This window comes from Carettochelys insculpta, chromosome 2 (assembly GCF_033958435.1).
Source record: "Carettochelys insculpta isolate YL-2023 chromosome 2, ASM3395843v1, whole genome shotgun sequence".
Taxonomy (NCBI): Eukaryota; Metazoa; Chordata; order Testudines; family Carettochelyidae; genus Carettochelys; species Carettochelys insculpta.
Genome location: NC_134138.1, coordinates 252499371 through 252519662, shown reverse-complemented (window position 1 = coordinate 252519662; position 20292 = coordinate 252499371). Strand labels below are relative to the sequence as shown.

At 38.5% G+C, this 20292-nt stretch overlaps 1 protein-coding gene across 7 annotated transcripts in view; it reads left to right on the top strand.

Moving 5' to 3' along the window:
- Positions 1 to 20292, top strand: part of PARD3 (par-3 family cell polarity regulator) — a 735311-nt gene that overhangs the window by 696735 nt on the left and 18284 nt on the right. For all 7 annotated transcript variants that reach the window (XM_074984984.1, XM_074984976.1, XM_074984978.1 and 4 more), the window contains one exon: positions 11433 to 11553. In XM_074984984.1, the coding sequence (XP_074841085.1) occupies positions 11433 to 11553 (121 nt within the window). The remainder of the gene's footprint in view (positions 1 to 11432; positions 11554 to 20292) is intronic.

Here is a 20292-nt window from a genome sequence, read left to right as displayed (position 1 = left end):
TTGCAATTTTGCCTTTTTCTAGGTCAGGATTGTTAGCCGTGAGCCAAACCCCCAGTCCTGGAGGATTGGTGTGCATGCTTAGTCTGACTCCTCCCCCCTTGACTTTTCCAGCTTGGTTGAATCTGCCAGGAGCATTAAGCTCCCGTCAGCATAGCTGCTGGGATTGTAAGAGCATGCAAGCTACCCGACACTGACTAAGTGCATGCACAAGGGGAGACTGGATGAATCAAATGCATACAATATCCATTTCACAAAGCCACTCAGGCACATTAAGTAACATTGAGCTTTATTCATGAAATGGGATCAGAGGATTGTCTCATGTAAATGGGAAACTTCTACATTTCCAGTACAGTACTATCTCCAAATCTGAAAAAGTGGGTCTTTTAACTTTCAGTCTTTAAAGTGTTACATAACTTCTTTTTTGGTTTGTTTATGGCAAAAATACTTTGTTTCAAAGCTTGGCTCCCGTACCAGTCAGTGGAAAAATATTGATATCCCAAGATGGAATCTAGTAGGACGTGACATGGTCACATGTCCCTATAGTGTCACAGCAGCCTTTACTTGGAGGCTGTCTGTAGTGCTCTCAAAAAGGCTTCTCAGGTGCAAGATAAGCATTGCATAAGGCCTGTTGCTCTCTTTAAAGTCCCTTCCGCATCCAGCTATTCAGAATGAATCACCTTGTCTAATAGGTGTGCCCCAGGTATAAACACATTTGAAAATACAGACATACAGTCAATATTCCTAACTTCAGATACAAAAAAAATACATGTATACAAATAGGATGATCATATTAAGCAAAACATAAACTTTCCGATGACATTTCACATGACTTATCTTGCATCACATTCACTATGATTCTGTCATAATCATATCATTAATCATATCATTGCGAAGAATAAAAGATGCAGTGTCACACCCTAATTTACACCTTCTGATGATCTGGCCCCTATTACATTTTATAGATCTGCACTTGTACTGTAGATACCATTCTTCATTCAGAATAATATGTATAATAGTTTCCGTTTTAGGGAAAATGATGGATCATCAATAGATACCTATTTTAACACTATTATTCAGAAAATAATTTCTATTTAGTGTATATGGCAATATAAATCCATCTTCTTAATGCTGTGCAGGAGAGACTTTCCGGTTAGTACACAAGAAAGCACAAAACATGCAGTTTAGATATTCTGGAAATGCCAGCTGATTTGCTATTTTTGCTGCTGGAGCTCCTGCATATATTTGTGAAATGGAAGAATAAATCCTGACAGTTTTACCAAACTCTCAAACAAAAGACATTTTACATTCTCTTAGGGGCAGATCCTCAGCTGGAGTGAATTGTCATAGATACACCAGCAGAGCTATGACACTTTATATGACCTGAAGATCAGCCCCACACCGAACCAACTCCTTACTGTATTTTGGATATGCAGGTTTCAACAGTAGCAGCAGCAAAACCCAATAACTTATGTTACCACCCATTTTAATGGGCTGAAAATCTTCCTTACAAAGTATATAAAAATCAATAATATCAACCCCAACAAAGACAATATTGTGGTGACAATGATGTGATATCAATGTGGGTATATTTTTTTAACATGATGTCAATGCACAAAGTCATCCTGAGTCCTTAGAGACACTATTATGATATCAAAATGAAAAACAATCCACACAAGTTGAAGCAAGCAAAATGAAATTTTATTAGTGAAAGACTATAACTTTTTAATGTCCAGAATGTATTGAAGGTGTTTGACACATTAAGTGATATTATCTTTGTACGTTTTTCAATTCTGTTCATAGCAAAAGGTGACAATTATGCCAGTGAAAAAAATCCTTTAATTTAAAAGCATGAGCCATTAAAGTTGAAAAATAAATTAACAAAGTCAAAGAGGTTTTAACCACAGGACCAGTTGCCTTGTTAAGTGCCCCATATTGTTGCTAAGTATCAGAGGGGTAGCCATGGTAGTCTGTATCCACAAAAACAATGAGAAGTCCTGTGGCACCTTATGCACTAACAGATTTTTTGGAGCATAAGCTTTTGCAAGCAAAGACCTGCTTCATCAGATGCATCCTTATTGTTGATGCAGTTGTACTGTATTACATGGTTTTTCTGTGAGAACCATATGTCCATCTGTCTATTCAAAATTTCCTAGGATCACCAAATTCTGTATACCACTTCCACGTACCATAACTTAAAGCAAGGCAAAGGTTTAGTTGAGCTAAGGAAATGGGATGTGCCTGGAATGGGACTGCTGCTCATAAATCCATACAGAAAAGAGACAGAATCACCAGGCAGGTAAAAGGGACTGGGTGGGGACGTACACTCCCATTATCCAGGACTGACCCAGGCCTGAGCCTCCCACCCCACAAGTGCCCTTAGGTGGTGCAGGGATAGCTGAAGCTCCCCACCACCCCCACTGATTGATATAAGAACATTGCTGGCTGCTCGCCTTCACCAGGGATTGAGGGGAAAGTGCACAGTTCACAGCATTCACAACTTCTCCTTCCCCTGCCCCCAGCTGTGTCCACGGGCTCTGCAGCAGCCATGGAGAGGTGCTTCTCATCTGACCCCAAGCTGGTATGGTGAGAGAGGGCTGAGATAGTCCTCTCTCCATGGGGTAGCCTGTACACTGAACCCCTCATTCCAATCCCAGAGCAATGATTTAAATGAAGAAAAGCAAAAATTAACTGAGTTAAGGACCTGAGCAATGTATGCAAATGTGCTAGTTAGTGCATCAATCTAGGAGGTTAATTTCATCAGAAAGCAACAGCCATAGGAAATGCATTTAGACACATATTCGAGTAATCAGACTTGCCTTTGATTTCCATTTTTCTGGTTGATTCAAATAGATCATTGCTAGTTTCCTGAGATACTTAGTGAAAATGTCAAGCAATAGAGGGTTAGCATCAGTGCTAGAGATATTCAGAACCAAAACCTTGGCACCAAATTTCCCCTGACTTTCAAAAATTTTAGGTTGATCGTGAACCTTTATTTGGCAGTTAGCCCCCTTGGGATATTGGGCCCTCTGAAGTTTGTGCCTGCTCTTCTTTGGGTGTTAGTGGGGCTGGGATCAAGCCCCATAATGACAACTGCATCTGAGTGTTCCTGAAGTTTGGATCCACCTCTGAAAAGCCTGGCCCAGTGTCAGTTTAGTAAAATGGGCTGTTTCTCATCTGATCTGTGGAAATTAATCTGCCACTAGAGAGAGAGGGAAAAGCTAAAACCAATGAAAACATTAGTTTGGAATTTGTATGGGAATATCCCACAGTTAAAGAATTAAAGTAATTGTCCTGGAATTTGATTCCACAGAGTTGGGATCAGAGGGCAGGCAAATCTCTTATATAGCCAAGCGAACACAGTAATATATCATCTCTTAAACTGTTCAGGTCTTTCGGTGAAATTTGTATTGCTCTATTACTTTACTAACTAACAGATTTCAAGGCAAGAAGGGACCACTTCGATCATCCAGTCCGACCTCCAATAAAGGATGCAGAAGTTGGGGAGGGTGGAAAGGAAGCAAATGCCTCTGGGCCTGGCATTTCAAAGGTGCCTGGAGCTCCAGCTGCCACCAGTGCTGCTTTGACAGTGGTGGTGGCTGGAGTTCTGGGCCCTTTAAAACACCACAGCCACACTGCTTCAACGATCAGGGAGCTGGGAGGGCACACCTCTGCGGTACCGGCAGCACTGAGGGCTGACTGTCCTTGGCCACTCCCCTTCTGCTTTTGGACCTGGCGCTTCTGGTCACAGAGTCTGTCCTCACTCCCACCTTGCCCTGGGGCCCACTGCACCCTCTGCCTCCTGTATAACACGGGCAATAGAACTCCCTGAAAATAATTCCTGGAGTGTCTCTCTCCCAAATACATCCAATTTTGATTTTAAAATTGCAAGTGATAGAGAATCCAAAATCGCACCATCATTGTTCCAAAGGCCAGTTACCCCCATGATTAAAAATGTACACCTTATTTCCAGTCTGAATGTGTCTAGCTTCAACTTCCAGCCAGTGATATGGTCCTTGACATTGTGGTTTTATTACTTTTCTTTTTTGAACAAAGATTTCATTTTTACTGAAAGCAAATTACAGTCTGCAGAAGATGCTATTTGTTTTTTGGGTTTTTTTTTGTTTTTTCATACCCACATAGCATTTTTATGGATCATTTCAGGGGTTAAGAGATAGAAACAATCCATCTAAAAATGTGTTTTCTGTTCTCTAATATAATTTCTAGCAGTTTGCTAGGCATGACATAGAAACCCTCATGACATTTCAAAGAAATAAGCTTGTTGACATTGAAAGAGAACTAAAGAGTGTAAATCTATGGGCCTCTGTCCTGCAAAGACTTAAGCATGGTCTACACTAAGGCTATATCTACACTACAGACATCTTTCAAAAGAAGCCGTTCTGGAAGATCTCTTCCAAAAGAGCTTCTTTCAAAAGAGTGCAAAAAAGCAGATCGAAAAAGTGATCTGCTCTTTCAGGAGACCGTCCATGCATCCTTTCCAATCAATGTGCCAGGGATCGAAAAATCAGGTGCCGTGAGGACTGCTCTTTTGAAAGAAGGGCCTTGCAGAGCTTCTACGTGTTTTCTTTTGAAAGACGTTTTCAAAAGAAGGCGCTCTTCCTGAAACTGGAGTGGAAGAGTGCTTTCGAAAGGAGTACCACATTCTTTCAATTTACTTTCAAAAGAACTCTTTTTTGTATGTAGACGCTCCACAGGATCTTTCAAAACAGCCCCCTTCTTTCGAAAAATCTTTCAAAAGCACTGACCAGTGTAGATGCAGCCTAATAGTGGTACTACTATTGCTAAGTCAGTTAATGGTGCGATTTTTTTATCTACGTAACTATGTCAGTTTAATACCTACTATGGACACAGACTAATGGATCAACTGGCATAAACAGCATGGCCATTTCTACACAGGCCACTTCCTTCAGAAGTGGCATGCTAATACACAGAGCGAAAGATGCTAATGAGGCACAGATGCAAATTCCCTGTGTCTCATTAGCATAATGTCATGTGATTTGCAGTTCAGAAGAATGGTCTGCTGGACTCCAAAGCACGTGACATTATGCTAATGAGGCACAGGGAATTTGCATCTGTGCCTCTTTAGCATCTTTCACTCTGTGTACTAGCAAGTGGCCTGTGTAGAAACGGCTTATCTGTATAAACTCAGTTATGCCAGAATTACTATGTTCAGCTAACAGTGTTTCATCAGTTAACTACAGAAATATAACTAATCATAAAACTCTTGTAAAGTAGACCAGGCCATCTGCGCAGCATCCCATGGGGATTAATCAGCTGTGCAGTTACTTGCATCAAACTTTGCGTAACTAGATCCGTCATGAAAAGTATATTCCTTTCAATGTCAGTGTAGGAAAATGTTTCGAAATTCACAGACTGCATCTTACCCTTTCTCTAGCATATTTTTATTCTTCATCTAGGGTCCCGAAGATTAACCTTTTTTATGTCACATACATATTTCACCATAGAGGGACCTGTTGATTCTCATTATGGGTTCATTAAGTCCTTCTTAATATTTTGAAAAGGGCTTCCTTTTAAAAATGTCATTTAATTATTAGTTTACAAAATACCTTATACCTTATTTTGCAAAGTACCTCATGATAGTGCATTAAAAATAAAAAAAAAAAAAGTTTTACTGTTGTATTTTGAACAAAATCATCGTTGACCATGTCTGCAGAACATTTTACAGTTATTTGTGGTTTGCAGTTGAGTTAGATTGTTTCTGTACAAGCTCACATCTTTAAAGTAAGGATTAGACTTCAGAATAGCCCAGTAGTTTACAATCTGCATTCACATGTTTACTGAAGAGTTCTAAAATAATGGCTCTTCTTTCTAATCAAAGAACGCCCCTGAAATGTAAAACACAATTCCTGTCTCCCACATGTGAGCTCTGACAAGCTAATAAGGAAGAAAGATGGTCACAGTAAAAGGGGTCTTGGGTGCATTCCTCACATTTCACTGGTTGTCAAATGACCACATAGGGTCTGGAAGTGAAATCTAGTCTTGAGAGTTCGAAGCGTCTGCTGTAGTGTAGTGACCTCCCTGTCAGCCATAAAATATCCAGAGGACTAGAGCTATCACATCAAAAACATGTACCATATTAACAGCTTTGGAGACTATGATTTTAACCTAGAGAGTAACACTGTGTATTTTTAATTTGTGATGATTTACCCTATTGGAATTGGTGTGAAATTGATAACAAATTGTGGTGTCAAAATCTGGGAGTGAATTTTTTCATCTGAAAGAAGCTGAGTGCCTTTGAGATTTGCATAACTTTCTCATACTACTTTTCATATTAGAGTCGATGCTTAAAACTGTGAAAGTAAACTGAAAAAGACAAAACTTGCTAAGTAGCTGATTTCATACATACAAATTGTCTTTCTAGTTTTTATACCCTTGTTTTGATGGGAATTAATGTCGTGTGTCTATGTGCTTGAGAGAGAGAGAGACACACACACACCAGTGTAAAATCTGAAGAGATCTTCTTGTCATTTTAAGCTGATCCCTGAATTTAGCTACATTTAAAAGTACAAACATTAAAGAAGGTATCACTCTCTGTATTCAATTTGCAAATATAAAATGGTCGAGAGTAGTTTTTGTAACTCTGTGTAAGCTCAGATTGACAAGGATCTTTAAAAGGAAATTCAGATGGGACGTATACCCTTCAACATGCAAGAAGCTGTCCCTGTTAGAAACTAACTTTGCATACATAATTAATTTGAGCAACACATTCAGTCTCTACAGCTACAAGAGAAATTGAATTCAGGTGTTTGCTGAACATATGGGGATTTACTGTGAATTTATGACCTGTGGTTTGAGTGTAAAACCCCAAGATACTAGCTGATAAAAGTTAATGAAGCTTGTGCGGAGAAGCTATTTTTTACTTGCATTTTAGTAATTGTTACGGTTTCTTCTTCAGCACCTTCTGCCAGCCCCATTTCTCATAAGTTCTTTGGAACTTGAGGAAAACAGAAGCAGAAACAGACCCACCTTTCTAAGTCCCCTTCCATAGTACCTTTACAACTGAAGGTATTTAAGGAGTTTGTGACATATTCATTTGACCCAGTCACAACACACACTAAGTGGTCACCACATGGATACACCTTTACGCAGTGAAGCCCTGTGTTAGGTCCGTTTGCACACCAGAACTATGCTGGCTAGCCATGTAAGCACACACTCAGAATCTGTGCTTATTTCTATAATGCCTCTGAAAAGTGAAAATGCACAGGACACACATGCAAAATGGCACCCGTGGCCTGTTGGACAATACAGTCTGAATGTCCTTCTGCAGAGACAACTAGGCAGAAGAAGAGCTGACCAGACTGGTCAAGTGATGCTTAGGGAGTTCCAGCTTTGTTGATGGAAGACAGAAGAAGTATTAACTACCTAGCTTACTACTACTTGTAATACTAACCAAGTAGAAACCATATTGTGTTTCAATTCACCCATCCATGTCAGTAGCTGTTTACAGACTCACTTAAAAACATGTCGAGACATGGACCGCAAGGCTTTTCATGACTTTAACCTTAAACCTAAATCCATAGATGTTTTTAATGGTATTTTCCAGTATGTTTGCAACTTTTTTGTAACAAAAGGACAGTTGCTGTTTATTCACCTGTTTGAGTGATCTGAGACAAGCCCTTTTGCTCTGAATGACCATGGTTGGGGGGGAAGGATGTTCTAATTCCATTAAATCTAGCAGAAGTTTTTTGAGTGGATTAACACTGCCCTATAGTCTTTTCTTCTATTTTATCCTGCCCTAGCAATGATGGGAGGTCCAATTTAAGACACACTCAGCTAGTTCTGAACTTTGGCAAGCATATATTCTGTAGGCTAATGCATTGCTCCAAGAGAGAGAACACCATTAATAGTCAATGAGGCAACCTTTTAAAAGTCATGGGAACACGTTTTCTATTTGGTTCTACCTATGGAAAGACGGCTGGCTGGCTCTTGATATAGAAAGTTTAAGTGATGTGAGTATTCTGACTAAACTTAAAGATACTTAATTAGTACAACAGGTAGGAAATATCTGCTCACTAGCTTCCCGTGACTGAGAACCTAGTAATTATATCTGTGTTTAAAGCTGCAATTGGGAGATATAAACAGCTAGTTATATCAGAGAAGCCTGGGCGGCTCCAATCTATGTTGGAAAATTTCAGTGTGTAAGAAATATTGTTCATTTACTTAATCTTTGGTTATTCTAGCTGAGTTGTTACTGCCTAGCAGTGGAGGTGTTAGGACACTTTTTCATCCTTTTTCAGGCCAATGAATTTTTCCAAAGCTTTTGTCATTCTTGTTCAGAAGCTTGTTTGTATCCACTTTATCACACTGACAATCTGTCTGTTTTGAAAGGATTACAACTGTGCACATCAATGAATGACATCATGGTGAGACATTGCTTAATGATCTGAGACTCCTATGGTCATTGCTGTGGCTGCTCATTACTGAAAATTTGTGACAAGTCTGGTCTATATGAGCTTTGCTTACAGTTGCATTTTTAAGCACATCCTGATGACTGTTTTAAGCAGCATTCCTGAAATAGCTGACTGTTAAGTGTGCCATCTGTAGACCGAAGATAAGTAAGGACCACATGCAGAACTGGTGTAAAGAGGCCCAATTCTATTGCAGAAAATGGAATTGTGCCAGCTTACACCAGGGCTGAGTTTGGCCCTGAGAACTTTCATCTTGATTTTCTTCAAGAACTGTTAGGAATCAGAGCAAGGAGATATGTAATTTGTCTTCACAAAAACTGGATTCTGACAATTACCTGCAAAGTTGTGAGTAACCTCTCTTAAAGTAAATTGCAGTTGAGTGAGAAATTTGTAACAAAAGCACAGCCTACACAATACCTGATTTACTATACAAAGCTGAAACTCAGTCAAGTTTCACATATGCCAAATTTCAGGTGAACCAAGGATAAGTTTCAAGTTAAATTCCTTCCTCCCCATACTTAATTCTGGACAGTTTGGATTGAGTTTGCTTTGAAATTTTGGGTTCTTGTGAATACAAAAATATAATACAGGGCTTATAAATAACGTACTCTGGCTATTATCCATCCCCAATCAGTACTGGTTCTGTACAAGTTCCCTCTAGCAGAGGAGAGCTTTAAGCAGCCTGGGACAAAGCTGTCCCCTAGTATATTTTGTGGCTGAGTCCTGAATCCAAGTGATATGCTTACCAAGTAATAACTGGTATTACCATTGATTGAGAAATTGCTAGGTTATTTATTATTCATTAAGCGCAATGCGAAACTAATATAAAGACAGTCCTTGCCCCCAAGGAATTTGAGGTCTATGAGGCAGTCAGGGTATGTAAACACTACAAAGTTATTGCAGAATAGCTGCACTTCATTAGTAATTTCCCATCAGCCTGATTAACATGCTAATTCTCCCCTACGGCAGCTTTGAAGTGTCAAACTTCAAAGCTCTGGCATGCGTGTAGCAGGCACTTTGAAGTGCCCACACTGCTCTGAAGTGCCTTTACACCTCAAAATTTTGGGGAGTTAAGGCACTTTGAGGTGCCTGCGGCTACATGCATGCCACCACTTCGAAGTTTGACGATTTGAAGTTGCCGTGGAGGAGAATTAGCCTAATGAAGTGCTGCGTATTCACGACACCACTTCATTAGTAATCTCCCATCACCCTGATTAACATGCCCCCTTTGAAGCTGGGGGCAAGTGTAGACCCAGCCTTACACTTTTATCTCTTCTGAGTTTGAAGTGACCAATGAGCCTCTCGTATTCATTGATCATTTAACGTAGATCCAGTGGCCTAAGCAGAGCTATTTGTCAGTCTCTTTGTATGATAACTGAATGCCATTACCTATACACAAAAGTCTTACTTCTTAAAGCCTAAAAATTAAAAAGATATCAGCAGGTCAATATGTATTTTGCATTACATCTTATACATACTCGGCTGCTGTATTGCTTCTTTGTTACAGTAATGATCTCTTTTTTGAAAACCAATAACCTATTCCAATTTTTCATACTTGTACCAAACTATGCAAAAATCAAAGTGCATGATGTGGTATCACTATAGATTAACCCAGCCAATGGCTGTACAGGGCCAACAGGATGGGGGTGGGGGAAGAGGGAAAATTCCATAGATGAGACTTCAAAATTCCTTTCCCCTCAGATTTTTATTTTCCCCTAAGGGCAAGGATGATCTGGGATTTGCATGCCTTATGGTTTTACTGTGAATAGGGTCTAAATCTACAAGTCTGTGGGATTATTCTCCACTGTTCCTTTTAGATTTCTCATTTGAAACAATGTCATACCTGCACATTTGTCACCAGCATTGTTAGCGGAAGGCAATGAATGCAGGTTTTAAGAACACTAGAATAAGAGATTAAAATGGAGAAAGAATTGCTTTTGGTTACCCTTAATCTAAAAGATTTGTTTGTCAGGTATCCTACAAATCCCTCATCACAAACCTTGAAGTATGCCAGACACTGGAGCCGGGGAGAGGGCGAGGGGGGCAATGACTGAGAAGCTGGAAAATGGCAATGAGATTAATGAATATCCACTTTTCTCTCTGCCTTATGAAACTGGACATTCCTGTACATATTTCAAGATGGTTTCTTGTAAATCACGCTTAAAATGTACTTTGGAGAGGGGATTACGTGTTACTGCCACTACAGAAAATTTATGGGCTTAAATAGTTCAAGTCTGCATGTGACTGTACATAACAAAAACTATATTATTATTCAATTCCACAGAATACTGCAGTGTCACAGGGTGTCGTCAAGCCTGTAATCTGTATGTGTTCTTGGGAGCCTGGACCAAGTTGGGTTCTTCTGTCAAATGGATTTAATTTTAGATTTCTGTTAGACTTTAATGATAAAATATATGCATTTAAAAGACTTGTTGGAAACAAAACTAAGGGATGACAGGTTCTTATAGACTGGAGGAAAATAATCAAATTGTGTAGACAAGATTTCCAACCATCATTAATGAATATGATGGAAATAAAGATCTGACATTACTAAACAGATTAAACAGTGAATGAGTATCTCCCATGTTTATTAAATATTAGAGGTCACTATTACAATTTTTCTGTATGCTTCTAATTTTTAATCAAAATGTTTGATGCTAATAAATGCATTAGGTCCTTTATAATCCCTATGGTAACATTTACTGAATAAGTGCCAGTTTTTTGTGATGAGTTTAGAAATTGCTTTGTAAATTAGCCTGACTGCTCTTACTCTCATTCTGTCCAAAATTTCCTTTTAAAGCTGCAAACAGTATTAGTATTAAGAACAAACTGAAGAAGTTTTATTTAATGCCTGCAAATTGGTTGAAAATTCTTTCATTACGCTAAGTAGTGTCAGTTCATAGGAAGTAGCCATTTTCCAAAAGACCAAATTTCACAGATTACAGTTCTAAAATGAGTTCATTCTGTACTTCCTCCTCCTTTTAGCAACAGATCAACCCCTAGCAATCATGACCGGATACAGCGTCTGAGGCAAGAATTTCAGCAAGCAAAGCAAGATGAAGATGTGGAAGACCGCAGACGTACCTATAGTTTTGAACAACCCTGGGTGAGTGTTTAGATTCAACATACACTGGACACTTCACCCCTCCCCCCCCAATTTACATTAAGGACAGTGACTTCAGCTGTTGTCCTTAGTCCTGCATGCAATATGGATCCAAGATCCTCTGATCTTTAACTCCTGGTCTTTCTTTTATCTCCATCTGTGGTCTGTTGTTGCTAATCTCATTTTATTCATGCTCAGCCATCTGTCCATTGTGTAAATGGTATCATTTGCTCTGTGACAAAACATAGCTCAGTCACTCATCACTATGGACTAATTTATAGTTCAATTTGTCCCTTAAAGGAGGTGGAGGGGAGAGGGTCAGAGTTGTGTAAGCATTTTCCATAAATCGGTAATTTTTCATTTCTCAAACTAGAGAAATCAAAGTGGAAAAAATGGATATAGTCAGGACATACAGCTGGAATGGATGGAAAGACTGTGTTCAGACCAAAGATTGGATAACTAATGCCTAAAAATATTGAGGTTCTTGTGGGGCATTATCACGGTTTGAGATAATTTTTTTTTCTTTAAGCAAAGTATTAAATGTTTTTTCCTACTAAAAAGAAGAGGTACATATCCCAATTGATCATTTAAATCCTTTTCAGGCTGATGTAACATGGGGATAATCAATGCACTTGTTTTTTTTATTAGTTATGGTTCTCAAATTAGGATTCTTTCAAAATCCATAGCAAATATTTTATCTAGTTTATTTTTATTTAAAAATGTCACAGTAAGGAAAATGAGGTTGGTACAACATGTTCCAGGAAAGAACAACTGTATCTTGAAGCCAATATAATACATCACAGTTGCAAAAATCTTGTTTATTGGGTGGAATTCTTGTTGTTAGGCTTGGAAGGATTAGAATTTAATTTATAAATGTTGATAAGGACTGTACACATGCAAAACAACCAAAAAATTCCATTGATAGGAATTTACAGATAGGCAAAGTAAGAAAAGTACTGCTTGAGAACTTGTATTCTGTTTAATTAGTGTATTTTTGCTGTTCACAGCTTGTGGTTTAATGGTTGTAAAACTTGAATCTGAAACTCTATTGTCATGAAATAATTATTGTGTGACTCTTCCTGTCTTTAATTTCCTGAAGCTGTGAATATTCAAACTGATAAAATTACAAAAAAGAAAGAAAATAGAAAAAAGCTTAAACCTGAACTTTTGCTCAACTGTCTATATTTAAATAGAAAAAATAAGCATCAATATCATTCATCAAAATTGTAAAAGAAATGTGCATGAGTCTGATGTGGAAATGCCCAAAGATAAATGTCACTAAGCCTGATGGTATTTTGGACAACATATGTAAAACCATAGATGTGCACACCACCTCTGTTTCTCTTTCATGGTGAATATAGAATTGACGTGTTTACACACAGCTTAACCTTTGTGCCCTTGTCCTTCTTTAATGCATCCATAACTGTGATGCTTTTAATGTGCAGCATAGAAAAAGACAAAGTTAAATGTGTCCTCAAATGACCTAAAATTGCGAGAATACTGTGTAGGCTTTTCTCTCCCACATTGGAAAACCTTAACCTTCTCTGAAACTGATGAAATAGAACACACATTTTATTTTTTTTTCCATTACCAGAGGTTTTTCATGTGATGCGGTGAAGATAACTTGATACCCCCTTTATGTTCTACTCTAAGATTTTTGGGATATAGGAGGTTGTGAATGGGGAGTATTTCTCCATAAGGAATGTCCACTTTTCCTTAGTCTCAGAATATGAGATCAAGCAGAGTTCTTGGGAAGAGTATTTTATGAGAAAATCTTGCACTCTTGAAGACTTGGGAACTTCACTACTGAAGGTCATGGGCCAAATTGTTGTATATCTAAATGCCATAGCAACTTTAGACAGACAATTTGGCTTGTATTATAGTTTCCTGTAATGAGTAGGGATTATTTGGATGACAGGCTGATTACCTTAGGAATGGAATAATTTACTAAATTGTGGGTCAGAACATTGACCTTTTCTTTCTTTTCTCTTTCAAACAATTGGGATCTCTCCATTTACTCCCCATTCTACCGATCATGCAAATGAGCTCAAAGTGACTGTAATTCTGCTTAATGTATTAATTTTCATTTTGAAGCTTATTGTTGCTTTTGTAGGAGCTACTCTGTTGTTAAAGCTTTAACTAGCTGAGTGATTTTTATTATATCTGCATTTTTTAAAATGTTGGTCCAGAGTAAGTTGGCATTATTTTTTCTCTCATGTTGTCCATCCTTGTAGGATCACAATGCTTGGAAAGGGTAAAGCAATGATCTCATCCATTTCTACAGTTTACAATCATTTTAGTCTTCAGGAACTATAAACTTCTCTCTTAAGTAATGTGTATATCTTTAACATATTAGTATAAGATCATGGAGTTTGTAAGGGCATCCGCTCAAAATGCATCCAGATGTGTTGTTAAATACCAGTGACATTCAAAAATGTGCAAGTAGTTTTCTATACATATGTAGGAGGAGACTTAGGTTCATTTGTCAAACTCCTTCTCAGTCTCCTCATCTATAAACTATTGAATAGAAACTGTAGCAGTGAAAAGTGCACCTGTGTGAGGACTATTGTTTAAGAATGATGTTTTTGCCTAAGGGAGTTGGTTTGTGGCACAAATGGGGCTTCTGTGGTTAAAAGCTTTAAAATCCAGAGAAGTGCTGTAGCCATATGATTGAAGTAATCTTGCCCTGTTTTGGATAGAAAGATGGGGAAAATCTATCATCTGCAGAATGATGTGCATTATGAAGTGATAAGTAGTTTGCATTTTTCATTTATGTGATGATGGGAGAGCAGGGGATAGGGAGCAAAGTGATGATATGATATAGGACTATTGTTACGTTAAAGAGTATATGGAAATGTGCTTGAAGTGTGTACAATGTGTACTGATAGAACTCCTGTGCCTATAGGGATATTCACAGGGCATGGTGGCTAGTGTTAGCAAGCCTATCATCTCCATGTCCTCAATTGCAATCCATCCTGGGTTGATAGTGACTAAAGATACTACAGTTGTCTATGTCAAATGAGTTTAATATCAGGCAGTTCTTAGTGGACCAGTGTCCCTGTTATAAAAGACTGCATTGAATTGACACGTAATTATAACCTTGGCAAAGATTCTGATAACTGCCTGTATATGGCGTCTGAAATATCCTGTTCATTAAAAGTTCCTGTCAGACTATGTTTACTTTTGTGTAGATGGGGAGTGTGGAAAACGGGCAGTTTTGCCCAAACTATACCTCTTAGCTACATCAACACTAGAGAATTCTGTTGACAAAACTTGCAGAGCATCCACAATAAAAATGCGTTCTGCCAACAGTAAATCAACAGAATGCAGCACTTTTGTCAACAGCTTTCTGCCTGTCCCCCATGAAGCAGAATGCCTTTCTCAGCAGAATCTGTCAACAAACAATCTGCATAGGTGCTCCGGGGTGCGCTCGGTCGACAGACAGGGCTTCCAGCTCACCAGGCAGCCCTGTCCGCTGTGCTTCCAGTTGACTGTTCAGTCAAGAGAGCAGCCGAGCAGTCTGGCAGTTATCTGTCGACAGAGCAGATCACGTTTTCGATCCACTTTGCTGTCTGGCCACAATCTGTTGACAGAAGTTTTGTCAGAGGATATCTTCCACCAGTAACTTCTGTCGACAGATTGCTGTAGTATAGACATAGCCCTTATATATATAACCAAGCACTTGAATCTCTAAGGCCATCAGTCCAGCCCCTTTCACAGACATTAATTTCACATTAAACTGATTTTTTCAAGTGCTGAAAATGCTAGTGTGTGGAGGATGGGATAAGGACATATATTAAAACAGGCAGGACCAATTATAAAAATTTGCTCAAGGTCACTTTAATAGTATATCGATTTTTTCAGCCATTCTCACTTCATTAAGAGTGACTAAGGTTTTTTTTTATTTTTTTTTTTTTTACGTTTAGTCCACTAAAGTCCAAAGTACTTTTTCTGCCAGCTCATAGTTTTGTTGAAGTTAATTTTCTCATGACCTGCTTATTTTTTTCCCTAACAATTTATTTGTGTTTGAGAGAGAGAGAGAATTACCAGGAGAGCCACAATTGTGTTAAATGCACAAAATATACACAGCTAAAATGGAAAAGTAACACAGGGATACAAACAAACGACTGTTACTCTGCTGGCAAGAAATCAAGCCAGTATTTGCTGGAATAAAGGTGTAATTTGTATTTGTAAATAAATAGCAGTGGAAATGCAGAGGAACCAGTGTACATGCAGAGCATTTTCTGGCATCATCTATCTCAGTTAAACATTTAAGATGCTTGGTGGTGCTATGTCATATTTTCCTTCAAAAATTGGAGTCATTTTGTGTTGATATTTCAGTTCAGTGCCAGTGTCGTGTGACTGGGTTTTTTGTTCCTTTACATGTTGTGAGTATTAGGTCTTCTGAGAGTCATCTTTCTTTGAACCAATCCTGGAGTTGTGGGATTTGAGCTCTAATTTCTTCTATATCTTGTATTTAATGTTTTTTTGTCTAGTCACTTCTTAATTAACTGATCCCCACCTTCAATAACAAAAACACAGCGTCAAAGTGTTATAGTCTTAAATGTCAAGGGATCGAAGAACCCAATTAAAAGAAAAAAGGATGTTGAATCAATTGAAAACAGTCCATGCGTCTCAGCTCTGCTCCAAGAAACACACCCACCACTCAAAATGCATAAAAACTACTTTTCACACAAAAAACTGATTTAAAAAAAAAAAAAGCACATTGCTGTTTCCAGTCACTCATAGTCTAACTGGATGATTCAGTCTGGAGAATATTGGTGTCAAGAATGATTGTTGTTAGACAAAACTCACTCCTAAATATTTATGCACCGAATAAAGATCCTTTGTTTAAGGGCAACAGCTAGTATGGTCAAAACAAATGTATCCCTACTATTCCAGGTGTGGGATTTTAATTGTACACTGAATTTTGCAGCAGACAGAATGCTGCATGGTTTCAGTAAGGTAAAAAGGCTCAAAAACATTTAACAACCTAATGAAGTATAGCAGGTCTTGGAAAATCTTTGCTTCAAAATTATGAGCTATCCTTTCTTTCCCATTGCTTTATTCCAACACAGACCCTTCCCTTGTCTTGTTAAATGTTTTTGAAACATTTAACAACTTAATGAAATATAACAGGTCTTGGTAAATTCTTACTCCAAAATAAGAGACTATCATTTCTTTTCCATTACTTTATTCCAATACAAACCATTTCCTTGTTTCTTACTCCAGTATCAGGGGCTTCCTGCAGCTGCAGTGCCTTAACTGATTTATTCCAGAACAGGCCTTTCTCTTGTTTCTTGCTCCAAAAAGCAGGGGCTATCCTTTTACTATTGCTTTATTCCAGCTCATACCCTCCCTATTTTTCTAAAGCAGACATAATGGAAATCTTATCCTTTCTGTCACTTTTTGCTATCTTCTTATCCTGACAAGCAATTATTACACCTTATACAAAATCATAGGGACTCAGTAGCTCATTCCTAGAAGTGAATACCTAGAATCGTTTGAACAACTTACTTAACAAAGCAAAACAAGAAGGGTCAGTTTGTATCTGCTTGTATCTGCAGTTGCATCAGCACCTTAACACTCTTTCTGAATGAGTAAACACGTAGGCTATGGTTACACTAGCACGTTTTACAAGCAAAATGCTGGTTTTGTTAATGAAACTTGTGGAGCACGCGCACACAAAATGCGTTTTGTGAACAGTATCTGTCAACAGTATTTGTCAACAAAACAAAAAAAATTCTTAAAATCAGCTTATGATAGATTTTTTTTCTAAGAAATTTTGTCCCAAGATATAAAAGCTCTGATCTAAGTGTAAAACAACTAACAACTATATACATTAAAAGTCAAGCAATTTTTTTTCATTTCCCCAAGTCCAGAGATAGAATCCATGTAAAGACCCTGTCCAAAGACTCCTTCCTTTCATTATGTATGTAAATTCCATCCTTTTTTTTGTCACCCATTAAGGGAATTAATATGATCTCCGATCTTGCTTGTAAAATCTTAAAAATCTTATATTTGAAAAGTATGTTTCTATTTCTAATTGTGCTAAAGTATGCATTTATAATTTAACCCACTTGGAATGAAGGTGGCAGATTTAAAAATCTAATTATTGCATTTTGTATTTTGGCGTAGTTGTGCCTCATATAATGCAATTCATGCAAATAGGAAAAAGGCAGAATTTCGAAGTTCTGAACGTACAGTGGCTGGCTTCTGTCACGGCAATTATTTTTCCATCTGTGGTGATCCATAAAATCAGAATCCCACACCACTCTATGGCCGTATCTACATCACAGTGATCTTTCGAAAAATGATCTTTCGTAATACCTCTTCTGGAAGCTCTTATTTCAAAAGAACATGTCCACACACAAAAAGCAGATCAAAAGAGCAATCTGGTCTTTCAAAGATGAGCATCCACACAGCCCCCTCTTTTGAAAGAATGGGCCGGGGATTGAAAAAGCTGGCACCATGAGGACCACTCTTTTGAACAAAGGGTCCCCGGAGCATCTACACACACTGTTTTCTGAAAGAATCTTTTGGAAAAAGGTGGTGTTCCTCATTTACCAGAGGAAGAGGGCCTCTGGGAGAAGCACCATGTTCTTTCGAAAGGAATTTGAAAGACCACATTTTGTGTGTGGATGCTCCCCGTGTTCTTTCGGAAGGAGTCCTGATTTTCCAAAAAGACTTGCTAGTGTAGTCGCTTTTCAGTTTTCTGTATGTACACCATAGAGAATGTATACAAAGAAGTGGAATTTTCTTATTATGTGAAGTTTGAATGATACCCCTGCTAGCAGTTACTTCAAGAATACATCGCTATATGTTCTGTTCCCCCTAGAAACATAAACAAAAAGATGGAGGTAAAAATGGTCTTCCAGGACATCTCTAGACCCATAGAATCTTTATATCGTTGTACATTATGATACCCACAGTTAATGGGTTACATTTCATCCATGTCGAGCACATTTTACGTAAAGTGGACATGGTCATGCAATTTTACCTATTTCTAATTCTATTGACCATAGGTACATCAAAAGTTTTAGTGCCCTAAGTTTACAAACTGGCTAAGAACTTGCTTCAACTTTTGGATTAAACTGTAAAGCCTTAAACTGAGAAAATAATAAAAAACCTATTACAGAATGAACCTCTCTAGTCCAGCACCCTCGGGAACTGACCAGTGTTGAACAAGTGAATTTGCAGGACGACAGGAGGTCAATATTGTCTGACCTCATTACTAACACTTCCACTGCTTATTGGGCTCTTAGAAGAGTAACAGAGAGATAGCCATGTTAGTCTGTACTCCAACAAAACAAAACAGCAGAAATGGAGCATGTTAAAGACTAACAAAATGATTTATTCAGTGATGAGCTTTCGTGGGACAGACCCACTTCATTAGATCAATCTCATGTCAGTCTGTATTGGAAATGAGATTGATCTGATGAAGTGGGTCTATCCCATGAAAGCTCATCACCGAATAAATCATTTTGTTAGTCTTTAAAGTGCTCCATTTCTGCTGTTTTGTTTTGTTGGGCTCTTAGAAGACATTTAGGGGTAAGATACAGCTAAATAACAGCACAGAACACTGAGAGCCAGGACTGATGGCTGTAAACAAACTTTATGGGACCATAGGAAACTTGGCCATACCCATGATAAGTGGTTATCTGGCTAATTAAAATCATGCCAGATTATGGATGTTGCGGCATGAAAGGGTGTCAGGCTAGAGAAGTTCAACATGCAGCTCTGTTAGTTTCTATGTAGCTGCAAGGAAATTGTGTGAGTTTTAACTCATACAGTTTCTCTGAATTCTTTCACCAGGATGGACAGTGGTAAAATGAGTTTCATCTCCTAATAAAGAGGATTCCCCAAAATCTGCAGAGGTCTTTTGTCCTGGAGTCCCCGCATATTTCTCTCTTTCTCTCTTTCATGTACACATCTGCACACATTCTGAGGCTCTCGGAGTCTGTGTCTACACTACGAGGTAAAATCAATTTTATTAAAATAGATTTCTTAATGCTGGGTTTTATCTATTCGATTTTGAGCATCTTCACCTTCTCACATGCTCCCCACAAAATTAATTTACTGCTGCTAAAAGACTCCAAACTACGGCTAGGTTTGGACCTGCAAAAAAAGACCTTTAGGACAAGAGTATTCCCTGCTGCAAGCCTTACTTCGAGAACTGTGGTAATTGTATAGCTACATTGCCTTCATTGAAACATGTATGGCTCAAGGAGACTAAAAGACCCCCAGCTACAGCCATCATCCAAAAAGTATGATGTTTGACAGCCCTGTAAACTGTGACTGTCCAGGGAACTCCACCACCTGCCGCTATGGAAGCGTGCCTAGGCTTTATTTTGGGCTTGGATATTGATTTAGGCCTCCTGGGAAAGAGGACTCTAAACAGACACAGGTACTACACTTAAACTCGAATGAATCATCCGTAATGGCTCGGTGGGGGTAAAAGACTTTTAACAGCCATGAAAATCTTGACCACCCCGGAGGCCCTTTCAGGAACTTGAATCTGGATTTAAGCCTCCTATGAAAGAAGATCCTTATGTTTAAGTAGACATGGTTGCTACAAAACTCAAATGACTCATTGAAACAGTTACAGCTGGGGGGGGGTGATAAAAGACCCCCGGCTACAGGCAGCCCCAAAAATCCTGACCACTGAGGGAGACTTCCCTCGGGCAGCTAAAAGAACCCCGGCTATAGCCAGTCCCGAAAATCATGACCACCAACGGAGAC